The sequence below is a fragment of the Platalea leucorodia genome, assembly GCF_965183815.1.
Source record: "Platalea leucorodia genome assembly, chromosome: 15".
Taxonomy (NCBI): Eukaryota; Metazoa; Chordata; class Aves; order Pelecaniformes; family Threskiornithidae; genus Platalea; species Platalea leucorodia.
Window position 1 is genome coordinate 9,151,293 of NC_138837.1, and position 16,974 is coordinate 9,168,266.

At 51.8% G+C, this 16,974-nt stretch overlaps 1 protein-coding gene across 1 annotated transcript in view; it reads left to right on the forward strand.

Annotated features, from left to right (window-relative positions):
- The window catches only part of ASTN2 (astrotactin 2), a gene marked incomplete at both ends in the record, with an annotated part of 359,009 nt that overhangs the window by 153,266 nt on the left and 188,769 nt on the right, over positions 1 to 16,974 (forward strand). Inside the window, 3 exons of the mRNA XM_082327894.1 lie at positions 4,834 to 4,918; positions 5,096 to 5,170; positions 5,637 to 5,774. Of these exons, the coding sequence (XP_082184020.1) occupies positions 4,834 to 4,918; positions 5,096 to 5,170; positions 5,637 to 5,774 (298 nt within the window). The remainder of the gene's footprint in view (positions 1 to 4,833; positions 4,919 to 5,095; positions 5,171 to 5,636; positions 5,775 to 16,974) is intronic.

The following is a 16,974-nucleotide window of genomic DNA, read 5'->3' on the forward strand; positions in this document are numbered from 1 at the left end:
ACCGTCCACCCTTGAGTGCTGACCTGAAACACTGGGTACCGGTTGTGCATTACTCGAGGTGGGAGAGGCAGCCATGAGGCAGATGTGGGTGTGTGCATGCAATGCTTGCGCAGGTCGAAAGGTGTGTGTTTGTAGCCCTGCAGCCTCCAGGAACAAACTGCCACCCCAGCTGGGGCTGGGACTTGTCCCCAGGGCCGTGCTTTTGCAGCAGGGACATGGCCCCAGTACAGCAGGGCACCCCTCCAGGATGAAGGCAAATGCCAGGGGTGGAGGTGCTGCTGTGGAGAAGGGAATCGTGGACACCGGCAGTGCCAGGAAAGGGTTGACGAGCCACAGGTTTGCTCCGCCACTGCCAAAGCCCCTCTGGGTCCTTGAATAAAAATGCCAATGACAGCAAAGAGCAGCTTCCCTGGCAGCACAGGGCCTTCGGGAGCTTCTGCTTTGTGCTGTGCACTTGGTGGGTGGATTAGGGGGATCTTGCAGCATTATCACCATGGATCGCCTCTCTCCCTAATGAGGCTAACAGGATTACCCTGGCACGCTGGTGGTTTGCGCTGCAGCCCTGCTCTGCTGCTCCCTGGGCAGAGCGTGAGGACGGCCAGAGGGGGTGCGGATGTAGCACAAGACCCCGTTTCCCCTTTCAGGAGGAGGAGTAGCACGGTGCAGTGGGCAAAATGGAAGAATAGTTCTGCAACTTCCAGCTTAGATATATAAAAAAAAAATAGAGCTAAAGCCTCCAGCTGTGCTGGTTGAGATGCAGCAGGGTACGGAGGGCTGTTTTCCTCCACGTACTTGGCTTTGCACCATGCCTGTGCCACTGGAGGTGGTGAGCTCAGATGTGGCTTGTGTTAGATTCGTTTCCTTTAGGCATGAGCGAGCCTCAGCATGGGCCAACCCTGAGCCAAAAGCCACGGATGCTAACGATGCTAATGATGGCTGCACACTGCTCCTGCCCTGTCCTTCTGCAGCTCCAGCACTAAAGCCAGCATGAAGCGTGGGCAACGCAAGAAGCCCTTTGTTCAGAAATACGCATAGGAAGCTCATGTCTGCATGTGAAAACCAGATCAATGTGTCTTTAGGTTGCTCCATTCCTTCAGGTCAGGCTCCAGCTCCTTCTCACTTCCCAGCTGAGGGCAGGAGTGATGCCTGCAACGTCGTGGGGCCAAAGGGAGCTCAAGCTACATGGCCGCTTCTCCAGGTGCCACAGGCTGGGCTCCCTGCTCCTGCCCACATAGCCACCTATTGCCTTGCTGCGTGTGGCTCTGTGTCGCACGTTGGACTGAGCTGCCAGTAGTCTCTTCCACCAGCCTCCATGGGGATGAAGGCACAGCAGGAGGGAGGTTGCAGGTGAGACATGCCTGCGGTGTTTGGGGATGCGTCCTGCTGCTTCAGACAGAGGTTCAGGTTCACCCTCCCTGAGCAGAAACCAGCACGGAGACTCCATGTCACCTGTAATTAGTCATGGCATCATGGTCTTTGATGAGATTTTGTGTAAGTGGGGAGAGGGGAGCAGGGGAGGATGGAGAGCAGTGCTGTGGGTGCTGCTGTGTTCCCATGGCCTCAGCTCTCCTCTCGCCCTTCCACCTAGCTGCACGTGTCGCATGAATAACATGTTTTCTGAGTCTCTTGCTAGAGCTGCGGTGTTGCATTTCCCAGATTAGGCACCTTGTCTCTGCAACGGCATAGGTTTTCCCTCCTCTCCCAGTGTTTTGTTAAATAACACACTGGAAATGTAACATGGGACCTCTAGAGCTGACTGAGCAGCGATCCTTCCTTTTGCTATAACAGTTCAAAATTTGCTGTGGATTATCGAATGCAATTTGTGGGTTACGAATCTGAAGGAAGAGGAATGGCCACACACACCAGTGTTTTTACCACGGGCAGGGTGCGGGTTGGTAGCTGCGGAAATAGGATGCTTGTCACAGCAGTTTGTAGATCCTGATTCATTTGGCCTCCCGCAGCAGCCGAACGCTGCGCAGAGGCGTGTGCAGGACCTGTGGAAATTGCATCCGGCTTCAGGTGCGGTTATTTGTCAAACTTGGTTATTTTGGTCGACTCTGGCTTTAAGCTCAGGTTGAATCCTAACTTAGCGCAAGCGATGCCGAGCGGATAACTTCACTTGTCTCAGAAGCATGCGGGATTTAGTAGCTCTGAACAAGGGCATAGTTCTGGCTTTTGATGGTTGGGGTTTTTTTAATGGCATGTTGAAATCTGCTCTTTAGAAAATGCACTTACCCTAAATAGGAGTTAGAGGTACAGGAACCCCTATTCCTGCTACTCCGGGGACTTTACCGAGTATTTCTCTGTCAGTGGGGATTAGCCTGGCCGGCTCAGCATCCTCCCTGGCTCAGCATCACGCCTGGGGAGGATGGGGACAGACATAAAATAACGGAGTAGTGTAGGGGACCAAAGAAGGAGGGTGGATGCTGATGGGGAGAGAGCAAAAGCTCATGAAAACCTGTAGAAGCGCAGCAGGTTCTGCTGAGGTTATTTGGAAACCCCACTAATTGCCTGTTCATGGTTCTAGATACAGAAATAGATCCTAAACCATCTGGCCCACGGAGATGGAGTCCCCGCTCCTCCGGCAGACTGCAATGCTCAGCCGATCCCATGCTGGGAGAATTCCTATCCAATTTCTAAAACTCTGCCAAAGGCGTGCAGAGCTCCCTGGGGAAAGCTGGTCCTGAGTGGGCCTGGTGAGGGGCAGGTACCCGTGGTCTCCGTGCCCTGGGTGGCTTTCCCTGGTGTCCCGCTTCTCTGCCGCGCTCCCCAGCTGGTGCCACCGTTTGCCTTCTTGCTTACTGAAATAAACCTCCCAATAAACCTCCCAATAAAGTCTCGAGCACCGGCTGTAGCTGTTGAAACTCCAGGATTAGAGTCGATAAAATCAATATTTCTGCAGGTTGATAGAGTTTCTCCTTCCGACACCAAACTGACGGAGCAGTAAACAAACCGGTGGACAAAATAAACCCTCCTGTGCTGCGGGAAAGGGGTTCACCACCCCGGCACCTCCAGCCATCGATGAGGAAGGCGTTTGGGCTGTTTGATGCCAACCTCTGTAGGTGGTTTTTCCCTACTTGCTCTGATTTCCATGGCAGGGGCTGAGCGCGAGCCGGTGCCCCAAGACTCCCAGCTCTGCTTCACAAGCACTTTGAGATGTCTCTCATTTGCAGAGCATATATTTGTTATGTAATAAGCGCCAGGAATTAATGATCCATGGCGCAGCTGGAGAAACTTGCGTACTAAGCAGCCAAGGAAAAAATAACTTTTCTTTTTTTAAAATCACTGATGGAGCCATTAGGACCTGCGTTTTCTTGCAACGAGACCGCCCTAGCCCCTGGGCATGGCTGAGCCAGAGCAGGGGCTAGCGCCGCCGTCTCTCTCCCAACTCTTTTCCCTTTGGAGAAGCAATGTTCCTGCCGCTCCTGTTATGAATCATGAGGTTAGCAGCTTTTGACAGATCATAAATCAGTGCTTCGAAGTCGCTAGGACAAATCCCAGGACATTTAATCTTTAATATTAGACGTGTTTAAAGGCAGTGAATATTTCATGAAGGTGCTGTTGCATTTTAGCACATCATTAGCTGTCTCTTTTTCCCCCCTCTTTTCTGTTTTTGCCGCCTCCCCCTTTCCAGGCATCTCTTCCTCAAAAATCTCAGCAGTTGAACCCCCGTCTCACTCCCTCCTGACAATAAAGCTTTTTACTGTAATGCCTGCGAGGCATTTTAAGAACTTGCTTAGGATCCCAATGAGCATGCAGGTACCTGCCAGGCTGCATTACCGCCGTGATGGGGGTACCCCCCCAGCATCCTCCCCAGGCCCTCACCTTTGCTGGTGTTTACAGCTCAGCCTGCCGTGCTGTCAGGCACGATGGGGAGAGGAGGGGGAAAAAACCATCGGCAGGAGCTTGTAACAGAAACTCTACGTGCAAATCCAATTAATCTTTTGATTTTGCTGTTTCTTGCTCCGGGTTATGTATTTCTACCAAACACGGAATCAATTTGGGCCAAGCACGGTTGGGTTTCTGGTGCAGGAAATGTCTTCTCCTGCTGTCAAAAGGGTGTAACAGGGTAAGCCAGCACCCAGAGAGTGGCGCGGGGAGCGGGTCCGAGAGCCCCTTAGCCGCGGGATGGAGGCATGGCATGGGCACTGCCTGCAGGGGACAGAGGTCGGGGGTTTCTGCATCCTCCTGCTGGAGTTTGGGCTGCAGGAGACTCTGCCATCCCATCGCTGTGCGAGGTGGCAGGAGCAGAGTTGGGAAGGGGACATGGCCAGGATGGGTTGGGAGCATCCCCCTACCTGGGAGGTGCATGGACATGGACACTGGCTCTCCTCAAGTGAGGTCACGATCCCTGCTGAGGAGGGAACTGCTGGCCCCAGAGCAGCCCCTCTGCCAGGGGTGTGGGCAGGGTTCAGCAGGACCGAGGCAGGGGCTGGATCCATGTGTGCACATCTCTGTGGGGAATGTGAGCTGTTCTTGCAGGCCATCGGGCAGAGGTTTGCTGAGCCAAGGGAGCTGCAGGGCTGCACAGGAACACGGGTTAAGGACAGACCTTTTGCATCATGAAATCCTACCCCCAGCTACTGTGGGTGCTACATCATGTAACCCCTTCCAGAAGAAGTACAGGTTTCTTGCAGCTTTTCACATCTCCTCATCTCCTCCTCTGCATTTCCTGGAGGTTTCAGAAGAGTCCAAAGTGCTCTAGACCCACATTAGGGATCGTGAACAGCCGTGAACGAGCAGAGGAGGGCAGCGGGGAAGGAGAGCCCGATGCTGTGGTCACTGATGTGCCTCTGGAGCAGAGAGGTCTCATCTTCCCCTCTTCTCTTTTAGGAGAGTGCAGCTGCCATGAAGGCTATGCCCCGGACCCCGTCCATCGCCACTTGTGTGTGCGCAGCGACTGGGGACACAGTGAAGGGTGAGTGGGGCTGATCCCCATGTGATGGTGTGCTTGCTCTGTCCTGGCTCCCACGTTGGTGAGGGATCTGGTCTCCTCCCCACCAGTCATGGCCGGCACCAAAGACCTGGGACCAGGCTGTTCCGCTTTCCTACTGAGTGACGTGCCACAGCTGCTCTTTCCCTCTCTGCCTCCCAGGCCGTGGCCCTACACGACGCTCGAGCGGGGATATGACTTGGTCACAGGAGAGCAGGCACCAGAGAAGATACTCAGGTGAGTCAGAGGAGTGTTCAGCTTGGACATTTGGGAGGGGAGCGCCAGTGAGGACATCCCAGCAGATGCTACCTCTTGGTCACTCCTGGCTCCATCTTGTGCTGGCTGGGGGACATGAGCGTCGTTTGCCTTTGACAAACCTGAAAGATTTGTCCATGTTCTGCAGACAAGGAAGCATTTCCCTCTCGTCCCCTCGGCCTGATGTGTCTCAGCAAAAGCGAGAACAGTGGAACGTAAAGTCCTCCTCGACTAAAAAGAAGAGCTTGACCGTATCCATGTTCTCCCTGTCACATCTCTAGCTATTCCTCTCTCATTTGCTGGTGTTTGGCTTTCAGGACAAGGCCAAATGACTAACTCATCCCATGGAGCCACCACCGCTCTGATTTCCAGGTGGTCAGGTGCAACAGAGCGCCACCATTCGCTGTGAACACTCTGTTCCTATATGACACGTTTGTCCTTATTCCAGGTCCACATATAGTTTGGGTCAAGGCCTGTGGCTGCCTGTCAGTAAGAGCTTCGTGGTGCCCCCCGTGGAGCTTTCCATCAATCCTCTCGCCAGCTGCAAGACAGATGTTCTGGTGACGGAAGATCCAGCAGATGTCAGGTAGGAAGCAGATTTCTTGTTTTGCTCATGCTTGAGTGACTACACTGCTCAAATTGTTATTGAGGATGCAGTAATTTCTATGATGATAAGTTTGATTAATTTTCTTCCAGTAAGAAATCTGATGTGATAGCTCTTCAGGCATTTTTGGTCCTGATGGGTCTAGGCCAGGCTTGTGTATATAGCTCTCAAATCTGCCAGTCCAGTCAGGTAAATTGGTATGAACCTATGGCAAGGCAATTTTAAAGTGGCTTAAATCACATGTTAGATTGCATAGCTTAAACTGATGCATTTACCAGTATGGAGGTGCTATCATCTTTCAGAAACTCATACGTATATCATATCCACCCAGCCCTTGACAGCCTGCTGTGGTGCTCATGTAGAGCCAAAGTCAGACCTTGGTGAAAGGCCGTGTTGCTTGTTCAATTATTATACAGCTAGAGGTTTTTTTTCCTTTCTCGAGTTCAGTAAATGCCCAGATATTTCTCTGGCTCCCCCATTTTGGCTAGCTTGCATTTTAACCAGATGTCATTGGACTTGTGACAGTTTAATGGGACCTAAGAGGGCATTGCAGGAGAATTGCCCTGGTGGAAGGAGAGACTGTTTGCTGGGAGACTGGGCTGAGGGTGGGCAAAGGGAGGTCCCTTGGAAAAGGAGCCAGACAAGATGGTTATCCGCTGTGCCCCAGCTGGAAAGGGAGCAGCAGCCTCTGCCTCAGAGGAGAACGATGGTAGTGATTGTCCTTCTCTGCCTGGTTTACAAGGGTTTAACTGTAAACTGCAAGGGTTTAATTCCTAAGGTATTTAGTGTGTGTTCCCCTCTCCTGCATTAAATTAAGATTGAGCATGTGATTGTTGGGTGCCAGGGAGACTCTGTGATTCCTCCCTCCCTGCCTTCCTTCTCACTGCCTTCTCCCGTTGACTCAAGACATGATTTTCTCACCTGCAAATTCTCTGTGTTGCGAATCATCTTCCTCGGCATGAGCAGGATTCTTATATCTCCCAGCCCCTTCTGTCTTGTCTTTTCCCAGAGCGATGGGGTGGTGGATTTCCATTCTTCTGCCCCATCATCATGAGTCTTGGCAGGGCAGTGCTTGGAGCAAGGGCCTACAAAACCTATGGGAGAGCCAGGACTGGCATCCAAGAGGTCCTCACTTCCAAGAAGTGTGTTTGTGGCTAATTAGTGCTTGTTCTCTCTCCTGCAAAAAGAGACTGATGGTACATATCTATCACAATTTGGCTTTCTTAGGAGCATTGTTTTTCTTGTCTGCAGAAGACTACTGCTTTTCATTTGAGAAGGTGAAGGGTCGCCTTGTTGTATGTTAACATTTTCCAAGCCGAAATGCCAGGAGAACACGGTTTCTTTCCTGCCTCCTCACGTTGTCGTTAAAAGTACCTTAGTGAAAATAGAGGCTAGGAAGCTTGCTTTCTGCTCCAATGCAGTAATTGTCTCTGGGCACTGATCCTCGCGGAGGAGTCTCGGTCGGGATGGATGAATGCCAGGCAGGAGGAGGGGAGTTTCTGGCACGGAGGCTGTTGCCTGCTCCCCTTGTAAATGGATACCGAACTGAGAATTCCAGGTATAAATATTGGAGTGACCCAGGTAGAATAAGGGAGGCGAGTTCACGGCACTTGTATCTTGCATACAGGAGATGCTAAATTATTAAAACTTTAATAAACGTAATAATAAATATTTGATGTTGAATTATGGAAGGTTTCACAGATACAGTGAAAACCAAAAAGCGATCTATTATTTCTGCATTAGAACTTAAACACTTCTCAAACGGGGATCAGGCTGCAAGCTCGGGGTCCCAAGTACCCTGGAGTGGGTGGAAACCAAGGTGATACCGCCTGAGCGGAGCATGATGGTGCGGAGGAGCTAATGCTGGGGCTGTTCAGGTCCACTGCAGTCAGTGAGCAGGGATGTTGCTGTTTGGTGCTCACAGGCGTTGGCCTGTCTCCGAGAACCTCCTCTGAGGTTCTTGGGTACTTTCATGCAATGAGAAGGGTATTTTTAGAGCTGTTTTTCTTGCACACTCTTCGCTTTATCCCTCTGGACTGAGACAAGTGTTGGTAGCTTCTCAAGGGAGCAGTAATGCAGAAGTTTTGGTGTTTCAGATGACCAGATGGTGACCCGTAACGTCAGACCTACCATCGGAGATGAACATGTGCTGTCCGTTGTGTAGGTGCTCACACACAGCTGTCCCTCTGCACAGTGGGGACCTGTTCCCTGGGCTGTGGGACCATGGTAACACTGCTGTCCCTCCATGCTGGCAGCTCCTGCAGGTAGTCCTGCAGCGCTTGAGCTCTAATACAGTCACGTCCCCATGCCAAGGGGCAGATCCTGGGCTGTATTACACCAGCTGCAACACGGTCTCAGCACCTGGAGTGCCCTGTTTGCTGTCCTGTAACTCTGTGATGGTGGCTCAGTCCTGTATTTCTTCTGTGTCTTTAATAACAAGCATGCTGCATTCCTCCAGACCTTTCATTAGTCTGACACCTTTTGGCTCCGGGGTCACTTGTCTTGAAGAGTTTAATGGAGGGAAATTGCAGAAAGCCTGGTTTGGAGAAAACAAGTGATGAAGTCTTTACAACTCAGAGGGTTAAAGGTTCAAACGTGGCCTTGCGTTTTTATGAAGATACTTGAGACTGCGGAAGGGACAGGTGGGGCTCTGCCTTTCAGCAGCTCTCCGGAGAAATGCTGACTCCCTGCTGCTGATCCGGAGGGATGCTGTTCTCCGTGTGTTGCACTGCTGAGCCGTGCAACAAGCTGTATGCAGTGCTTTGGTGGATGGGAATGAAGGGCCCAAGCTTCCTCCCACTGCTGCAGCCAAGTCATTAGAGCAGCTTCCTATAGACTGGAGCCAAAGGTCTATGTGCAAACCTCCCACCAGGGATGCTCCCACGTGTGCTGGGGCATGAGTGGGGACAACACTTTGCATGGAGAACTTGCTGGTGGGGGTTTTAGGGCTGTGCGTCATAAATTAAGCATGAGGGTGCGTAGAGTTAATGAAACCTATATGTATAATTTATTAGTAACCATATTGAGCATCCCCTCCTTGACCCCAGAATCTGATCATCTGCACAGTGATCACGTCAGTCACACGTCTGGGATCGTGGCAGTCACGCTAACAGTGACGTCTTTGCTCATATGAGGTTGGCCAGCAGTGCTGCAGGGCTCTCCCTGCGCTGGGAAGCCTCCGGCCTGGGCTGGAGGCTGGGTCGCAGGCTGGGCAGGTTGCCCCAGCTGTGTGTCCCCTGTTAGGACAAGAAATACCTTCCAGTCCCACCTTGTCTCACTTGTTTTCAAGACCTTTCTTTGTTTCCCTCTCCCCGTTGCTCCCATCTCTCTCTCTTATCTGTATTTCTGCCATAACCTGATGGTAAACACAGTAGTCCATATTGTTTTAAACAAATTACTATTAAGTGTTTGATCCTTCTGCTGGCTTTCTCTGAACGCCTTGCCATCTCTTTTTGGCCCTTTAGGAGGTACCGCTTGTCTTGTGGGACCATGAATCACTTTAATTTCAGCAGCATATGCTGCTCTGCTGTTGGCAGCTCACAGGGAGGACCCGCACCCACAGTCCCTGGGTCCTACCACCATCAGCACTGAGCATCCCTGGGGGGGGATAATAAAAGCATCCCTTGGGGCGCAGCCGGCTGCGGGGGACCGAGAGGGGAAATAACCCCGTGGGCAGAGCGCGGCACTGGCAAACGCCTGGTGGTCCTGGTTCACCGTGCCACCCGCTCTGCAGAAAAGTTGAGAATTTCTGGTGAGCAGCTATAAATCAGAGGCACGAGCCTCAGCTGCCGCCTGACATGACATATAGCTCTATCGTTATGGCAACCATAGAAACAAATAAAAGCCTTGCCTTCACTTGACAAGCCTTTGAGATGTCCTGATGGAGAGACAAGTGTTCAGCAGCAGAATGAATTCTCTTGAACTTGCTATCGATTCATCTTCGTTTTGCTCCCAAGTGAGCCCCTTTGCTCTCTGAATTCTTTGCCAAAGTACAGTCAACGGGATTTTTTATTTTTTTTATTTGTTTCTTATTTTATTTTCAGTTCTCTTGGCGGCAGAGTGCTCTGCTCTCCCCAGCTCTGCACCCGCATGCGTCCCATCTTGTGTTGAGGGGAGAAGCTGGGCTTTTGCTCCCTGCCTGTGGCTTTCGTCAGCTCAGCCCTGCCATGCCCTTGCAACACCATCGCTGCCCCAGGCTTACAGGGGTTTTGCAGTGGTTTTTTGCAGGGATTTTGCAGTGATTTGGTCACTTGTGATTTTGCAAGTCAGTGCTGAGTGCTGTGGTGTGAGGCTTCCTGGGAGCGGAGGAGGATGAAAAGCGAAGTGGATAAGAAAGGCAAAGGGAGTCTGGGCCAGAAGAGGGGAAAGAGCTTTGCTGTGGCCACACTGTTGTAGCAGCAGCAGAGCTCATTTGCCCTGTGCCTTAGCCTCGTGGCTTATCTGCAGGAGTACAGGAAAATGGGTGCTGCTGCAGGCAAGCACCACTGAGGCTCGGGAGGTGGGCTGGGCCAGTCCCCTTGGGCAGCATGGCGGTGAGGTGCGGGCAGGAGCAGGCAGAGGGCACCTTGCCAGCTCTTCCTGCCATTCGGTGCAGGGGATGCCATGGGAACTTCGTCTTTTCTTCCCCTTTTTTTGTCTCCTGGAACAGAGCGGGCTGTGATTTCTTGATGCTCGATGCTGGAAGGACCCTCAACCAGGAGGTCGGGGGAGAGGGGAAACCCCGTTTTGGGGCTGTTCCTCAGCGGGGACCTGAGGAGCTGCCTGCAGAGGCTTTTGCTCTGTTGGTGCCAATAGAGTGGCTGTGAGCAGCTATCAGCAGGTGCCCATGATGAATGGACAGCTTCACATGATGGAGCAAATTGATCATTGCATCAACAGGCATGACTTACTCATTTCTGCAAAGAGGGCAATTCGTTACTGTGCACATCACAGAGACACTGTCATCCCCGCAGATAACGTCCCCGACGCTCTGGCCTGGGCCTCTTATCACCCCAACACACTGTCGTCTTGCAAAAGCGGAGGAGAAGCAGCTTGCAGTGCTTAACATGGGGATAAAGGCAGCCTTTGGCCTCATCCTCTGCAGGGAAAGGACAGATGCTTTACACAGAGGCAGCCACCAGCCCCTGCCCTGCATCTGTCTACTTAGCATCATCCTGGCTACTTACCGGGATTTTTCCTGCTCCCTGCCTCCTGCTTTGATTTATGAGAGCAGGTTAGAAGAGTCAGGTACGTCTCACTTGGCTACAGGGCGACTAAATGGAGATGTAACCTTGCGGCAGGCACCAAGGGGTGTGAGCAGCAAAATGAAAGGAATTACGGGAGTGGTGAGATGGAGAAATAGGGGCAGAGAGGAAAAGGGGAAAAAAAGCCCCAAACTCGAGCTGAAATCGCCCAGGGAGTGTCTAGGGTAGGTCAGATTGAAACATGGGTGACCTAGCACCTCTGGGAGGGTTCAGGGACCTCACTGCCCTCACTGTCTCTTCCTGATCCATCAACAGCCATGGGTGATCTTTCCTGCCCAGAAGCAGAGGAACATTTCAGCCCTCCCTCTTCAGGGGCTTTTAATAATTCCTGCTACAGTAATGCTGAGTTTCACTCTCTCTATGTGTTCTAGTCCTTTGTGCGAACCCACTGCATTTTTGAGATCTTGATGCTGGGCAATAAAACTGCACAGAAAATGATCAAACCCCTTAGGGGTGGTGGATGTAAATATGGGCCTGGGTTGTAGGCAAATCCATCGTAGGGAGCACCAGCAACAGCTACAAGTTTGACAGCTGAGTGATTGCTGTTCCTCTCATCCATGGAGCCGCAGAGCCCAGGAGGGAAAAACAACCCAACGAGCGAACAGATTTTGTTTATATATTTATCGAGTCAATTAAAAAACTATGACACCCACCAAATATGCAAATGCTGTCTCACACCCAGAATGATTCCCTTTAATGTATCTGGGATCTCCCATCATAGAGTAGGGTTTGGCACTGGACTCTGCAGCCACCCCTACACCAGATCTGCTGCTGTAGCTGTGTGTCTGTCCATCCAACCACCTGGAGCAGGAGCTGTGGTGGAGCAGGATCCTGCCAGCGCTGAGACAAGCAGCGAGAGCAAAGGGTTTGGAGGGGGAGGCAGGGGCTCTAAAACACTGTGCTGATGTGTGTGCTTAGCAGAAGGGGAGATGCAAGGCAGTGAAATCAGAAACCTTGGGTTTCTTCAATGAAAGAAGTTCTCCTGTCCCTGTTTGATGGTGCTATTTGTTTTTATGTCTCTGCCTTTGCTTCTTGTTAAACATCAGCCAGAGCGTGCTTTGTAGCTGCCTTTTCAAAGTGCAGCCCCATGGCCTCTCTGTTTATACAGCCTGTCTGTACTATTTTTCCTGAATTACATTCCCCGCCCCCCCCATCTCAGTTTTATTACCTTTGCTTTTGTGTCCATCTGCTGCCTGTGAAGGGGACTAGAAGGTTTGCAGATGGGGGAGGGACCAGGCAGTTCATCCCTCCCCTGGTGCTGTGCTGGAGCAGCAGTGACCTGCACCAGATTTGGGACAGGGAACCTCTGCCCTCCTCCTTCTCCTCTTCCTCCTGTGCTGGGGAAGGAGCTGTGGTACTTTTGGAAAGGGTCGGGTCACTGGGGATGGACATGGCAGTGCCAGGCCAGCGCTGCGGGGCTGGTTTGTAGTGCAGGTACTTGAGCCCCAGCAAGTGCAGGGTATTTGGAGTCAGCTCTGCCATCTCCCACTTCAAAGCAAGACAACCCGCGTCACCTTCACCCGGTGACAGCCGAGAGCGTGGGGCTGCCTGGCTGGCAGGCTGGGGCTTGGAGCTGCACTCGCAGGTCACTGGGGACAGGAGAGGGACAGCAGAGAATGAGGACGGTGGCAGCAGCAGGAGGGACAGGATTTCCTGGGTGTCTGGGGAAGGATGCTCTGAGTCCCTGCCCTCTTGCCCAGGGCTGTCCTCAGCAATTTTGTCCTTAAGGTCCTGAGATGCTTCAGGGCGAGGTGAGATGATGGCTCTGGTCCCGTCTGGATATGCAGCTCTCCTTTGTCTTAGCTGTGTCAGTGGGAGATACGGTCCTGGGTGGGGCAGTGATATTGGGAATGGGTCTTTTCTTTAGCTATTTCTTGAAGTGACTTGGTAGAAAGAGCTGGCACCATCCACCAACCAGTTCTGATGAGATATCAGTTGCCTTAAACTTGCCTGACGTGGACCGTGTCTGCTCCTCCTTTCTCATTTTTATCTCCCATAACTACCATTGGGTCACTTCATCCAGAGGACAAAACTAATAAAATTCAGCCGAGCTGAAACGTTCCTGGGGGCACGCCAGGGACGTGCGACAGGCTCCACAGCCGGCACAGGGAGGAGAAATAATCTCAGAGAAAACGATGGGAACGGAGGTGGACATGAACAGGGAAGCTTTGTCTTTCTGCTTTAAGGGCACCGTGAGAAGACACTGTCCCTTGCAGGCTTGGGAAGGATCTTGGAGAAGGTGGACCTCTAGGTTTATTTTTATGGGAGTATTTAATTGCTGAAGGGAAGGGGGAATGCACATGTTGCTGCAGAGGAATGTCGTTCTTGCTGTGTAGGGACGAGGGAAGGCAGCTTTGTGCAAACCAGACGAACCTAAAGGGGAAGATCCCATTCAGCTTTCACCCCAGGGCAGGCAGCGACCGTGCAGGCACCACGGCTGCCGAATCCAGCAGCGTGGGCAGCCAGGGCTGGGCATGGGGGCAGCCGCAGTCACAGCTGGTGAACCAGGACAGCCGCGCTCTCCTAAGACAAGTGAAGTTATTTAGTTTTGGCTCCTGCTTCTGAGTAGCCAGGGCGAGGGTGATGTTTCCATCAGCTCCAGTGGACTTGGTATGGTGCCCGTCACCACGGCTGCTTCCCCCGAGGGATTTGCTCCGCTCCAGGATGTCAGCCCGGCTCTCGGAGTGATTTATTAGGGCAAAATGCCCTCCGTTCCTCCCACCAGCCTCAGGGCAGCCAAGGGAGCTGTAGGTGCAGCACTTTCCAGACAGCTCAGAGTAACTTTGCTCGTGCTGTGCTCATCGTTCTCAGTCCGCACAGTTTCCAGATGCAGGAGAGATGCTCTGCAGGCTCTCCCTGACCCCCTGACCTCCAGGCAAAGGAGCAAAAGTAGCTCAAAATGAGGTCAGGAGCACCAAAAATCTCAGCGCGTGATTTAGAGACAGCGTTGGCATTGCACAGACAAGGGAATGGTGCACCCTGTCTGGCATTGCCCATCAGCTCAGACAACCTTTCCGTGCTTTGCTGCAGCTGGCCAGTGGGACCGCAGCCGGACCAGACTGTGCGTCAGCTGCAAATCGTCTGCCCTTGCTTCTGCTTTGCCCAGGTTTCACATCGTTGCCCCTTTTCGTCTGTTTATTTGCTGCTTACTCTGCTTCTCCTTTTCTGATTTAGATGTTTATAAGTACCTGTCAGGTCTTTCTCCAGTCTCCTCAAAGCTGACTGCTGGCTACAGAGTGAAAAGCAAAAGCTTTCTTGACTTTTTCCTGCTGCTACATGTTTAAAGTCCAGAGGTCCAGCAGGTGATGGTGCTTTCCTGGGCCCTATGCTGGAGTGCGTTAAGCAGAATATTTTTTTAAGAGACTAAATCAAGGAGCGGTGCAAAGCTGGAGAGTTTTGGAAGGAGGGCTGGGGAGTGAGCAGGGAAAAAAAAAAGTCAAGAAAATTAGGTGAAACCTTGCAAAAACATAATCCCATCTTGGGAATTGCCCTGCTTTCACTGGCTGAAGAATTACTGTGCCATAATCAATTCAGCTGTAGACACATCCTGCGGTGTTTTTGATATAATGAGGTGCTATTGGCCGCAACCAAGTGCCTTTTATCATAACGCAGATGGGTGCAGTTAGGGCCCCGCGGCCGTGCCGTGCTGCAGGCTGCGCTGTGCTCGGGGCCAGGCTCCGGCGGGGCTGAGCAGCGCTGGTGGTGGCTGGAGTGGAGACAGGGAAGGCAGCGCTGGGAGGGAGGGATGGGGATGGGGGTGTTGGTGGACCACAAGGGTTGTACGTAATTCACCTAGCGCATGTTTCTCCTCCACTGGAGGAAATGAAAGCAGCTGGTACTGAGAAGGCTTTGGAGGGGAGGCACACAGGGGGGTGAAGAGCCCACAGTTGTGTCTAGGGCACGTTCAAGTCTGTTGGCATTGTGGCTGGATGGGTTTTGGGGGAGAACGTATTCATGTCTCCTGCAAACAGGAGGTCCGGGCGTTGCACGTGGGGTTTGTCCTAGGTATCACATAGCAGGTCATTCACTGCCAGTCGATGTTTCATCCTATATGTAAGGCAAAACTGGCTCAGACTGGGGTAGTGTCCCTCCATGCTGCCCACCCTCCTGGCTGGTGGCTCTGCCGTGGGCTGTCCCCCTGTCACTGCCTTGCCATGTCTATCCCAGCCCTGCCCCTGCCCTGCTGCAGGGCTCTCTCCCAGCAGCAGCTCATCGGTAACCACGCTGAACCCAGCAGCACACAATTAAACACCAGCTAATACTTCCCTGCTACTGCGGAGGGCTTAATATGACATAAATGAAGAAGCTGAGAATTAAGGCAGTATACTGTGTAAATATGCACTGAGCTTTTGCAGTGAGAAGTCTCTTTGTTCAGCTCAGTCCACATTTCCCTTTTTTTTTTTTTTTTAATCGGTGCATATCAAGCACAGAGCTGGGGATGTTGGCTCTGAAATGTTGTTCCTCTGGAGTTGGACGCAGCTTGGAGTTAATGATAAAGTTGTGGGTTGTTCAATAAAGGGTTCCTTGACCCATGGAGTCCAAGGGGTGAATACATTGCTTATAACTATCCATACCAAACATGATCTATATGTGTAATAGGTCCCTGACGTCTGTTAGGGTTCTTGTATCAAAGTAAATGCTGTGGAGCAGCTATACTGCACTACCTCCCCAGGGGAATGCCCTGAAAACCCTGTGGGAAGGGATGGAGTTAACCCGCCACAAGGCTCTTGATCTCAGCCCCCCTTTTATTCCATATATGCCCATGCTGACAGCCCGTAATCTGCCATTAACCCTTTATTAACTCAAAGCCTGCCCTTATTTTGAAGCATGACCTTTAAGCTCAATAGCACCAAGGCTGTTTTCCCAGGTGACAGTGTCTGCAGAGGCTGAGTGACACCTGGGCAGGCAGGCTGGGCAGCGCTGCCTCTTGCCTGCAAGCATTGGTAGCAGCTGCTGACCTGGCTCGCAGCCCAGCCGTGCCCGAGGTCCCAGCGTAGGGACTTGGTAGGTGTTGAGTGGTGGTACCCACTTTCCTCCTCTTATTTCTATGGCAATGCCTTCCTTCAGGGAAGCTATGTATTTCTGCTTGCCTCTGGCCCACAGCCAGTCTTCGTGGTGGCATTTTACCTATAAGTTGGTAGTTGGCTTCTGTTTGGGTCCAAAGAATGTTGACTGTTGTTTTACTGACAGCTAAAATGAGTGCTCTTAGACCTGCTCCAAGTATTTGTGATGGGCACCACTGCAAGGCAAGACTATTTATTATGGATGGACTATTCAAGGATATCTGTCTCCTTAGTTCTTGCCCTTTTCTAAATAGGTGGCTCATGTTCCCTGTTCCTGCAGGGAGCTGTTGATGGCTCTGGTTATCATCCTGCATCTCCCCACGGGAAAGGAGTCCTGGGGGAGGCAGGGTGTGGTGCTGTTTGAGACCTGGCTTCTTCTCTCCCTTATAGGAGCTTCTCGAGGACTTAAGGTGGGAGCAGATCATCCCTACCTGATGTGACCATAGGCAAACCTGAGCCCACCCTTCCCACCCTCCTGCCTGGGCAGTGGGAGCTGGGTCCAGGTGAAGGAGCCTTCCTGGGTTTGTGTTAGTTGGACTTGGTGCCAGACCACTGTGATGACATGTTTTTTTGGGGGGTGAAAGCCATAATTTGTGCCTGAACGTAGCTGATACATGAGGAGGAGGAGAGTCAAGAATGGCTGCCATTGACCTGAAGGGCTTTTCATGGCATCTCATTTGGAGCTCAGGGAGAGTTACAGACTCCCCCTTTCCTGGTAAAACCAGGATATGCTGCATCACAGGGAATTAATTATAAATGGAAACCTCCTCTTTTATCGAAGCCTGGTTTATAAAAAGGAAAAAAAAAGGAGTTTTTAGTCCAAGCCTGAAAAACTTCATTGCAGTAAAAATAGTGCCTGGCTTGCTTATAAAGCAC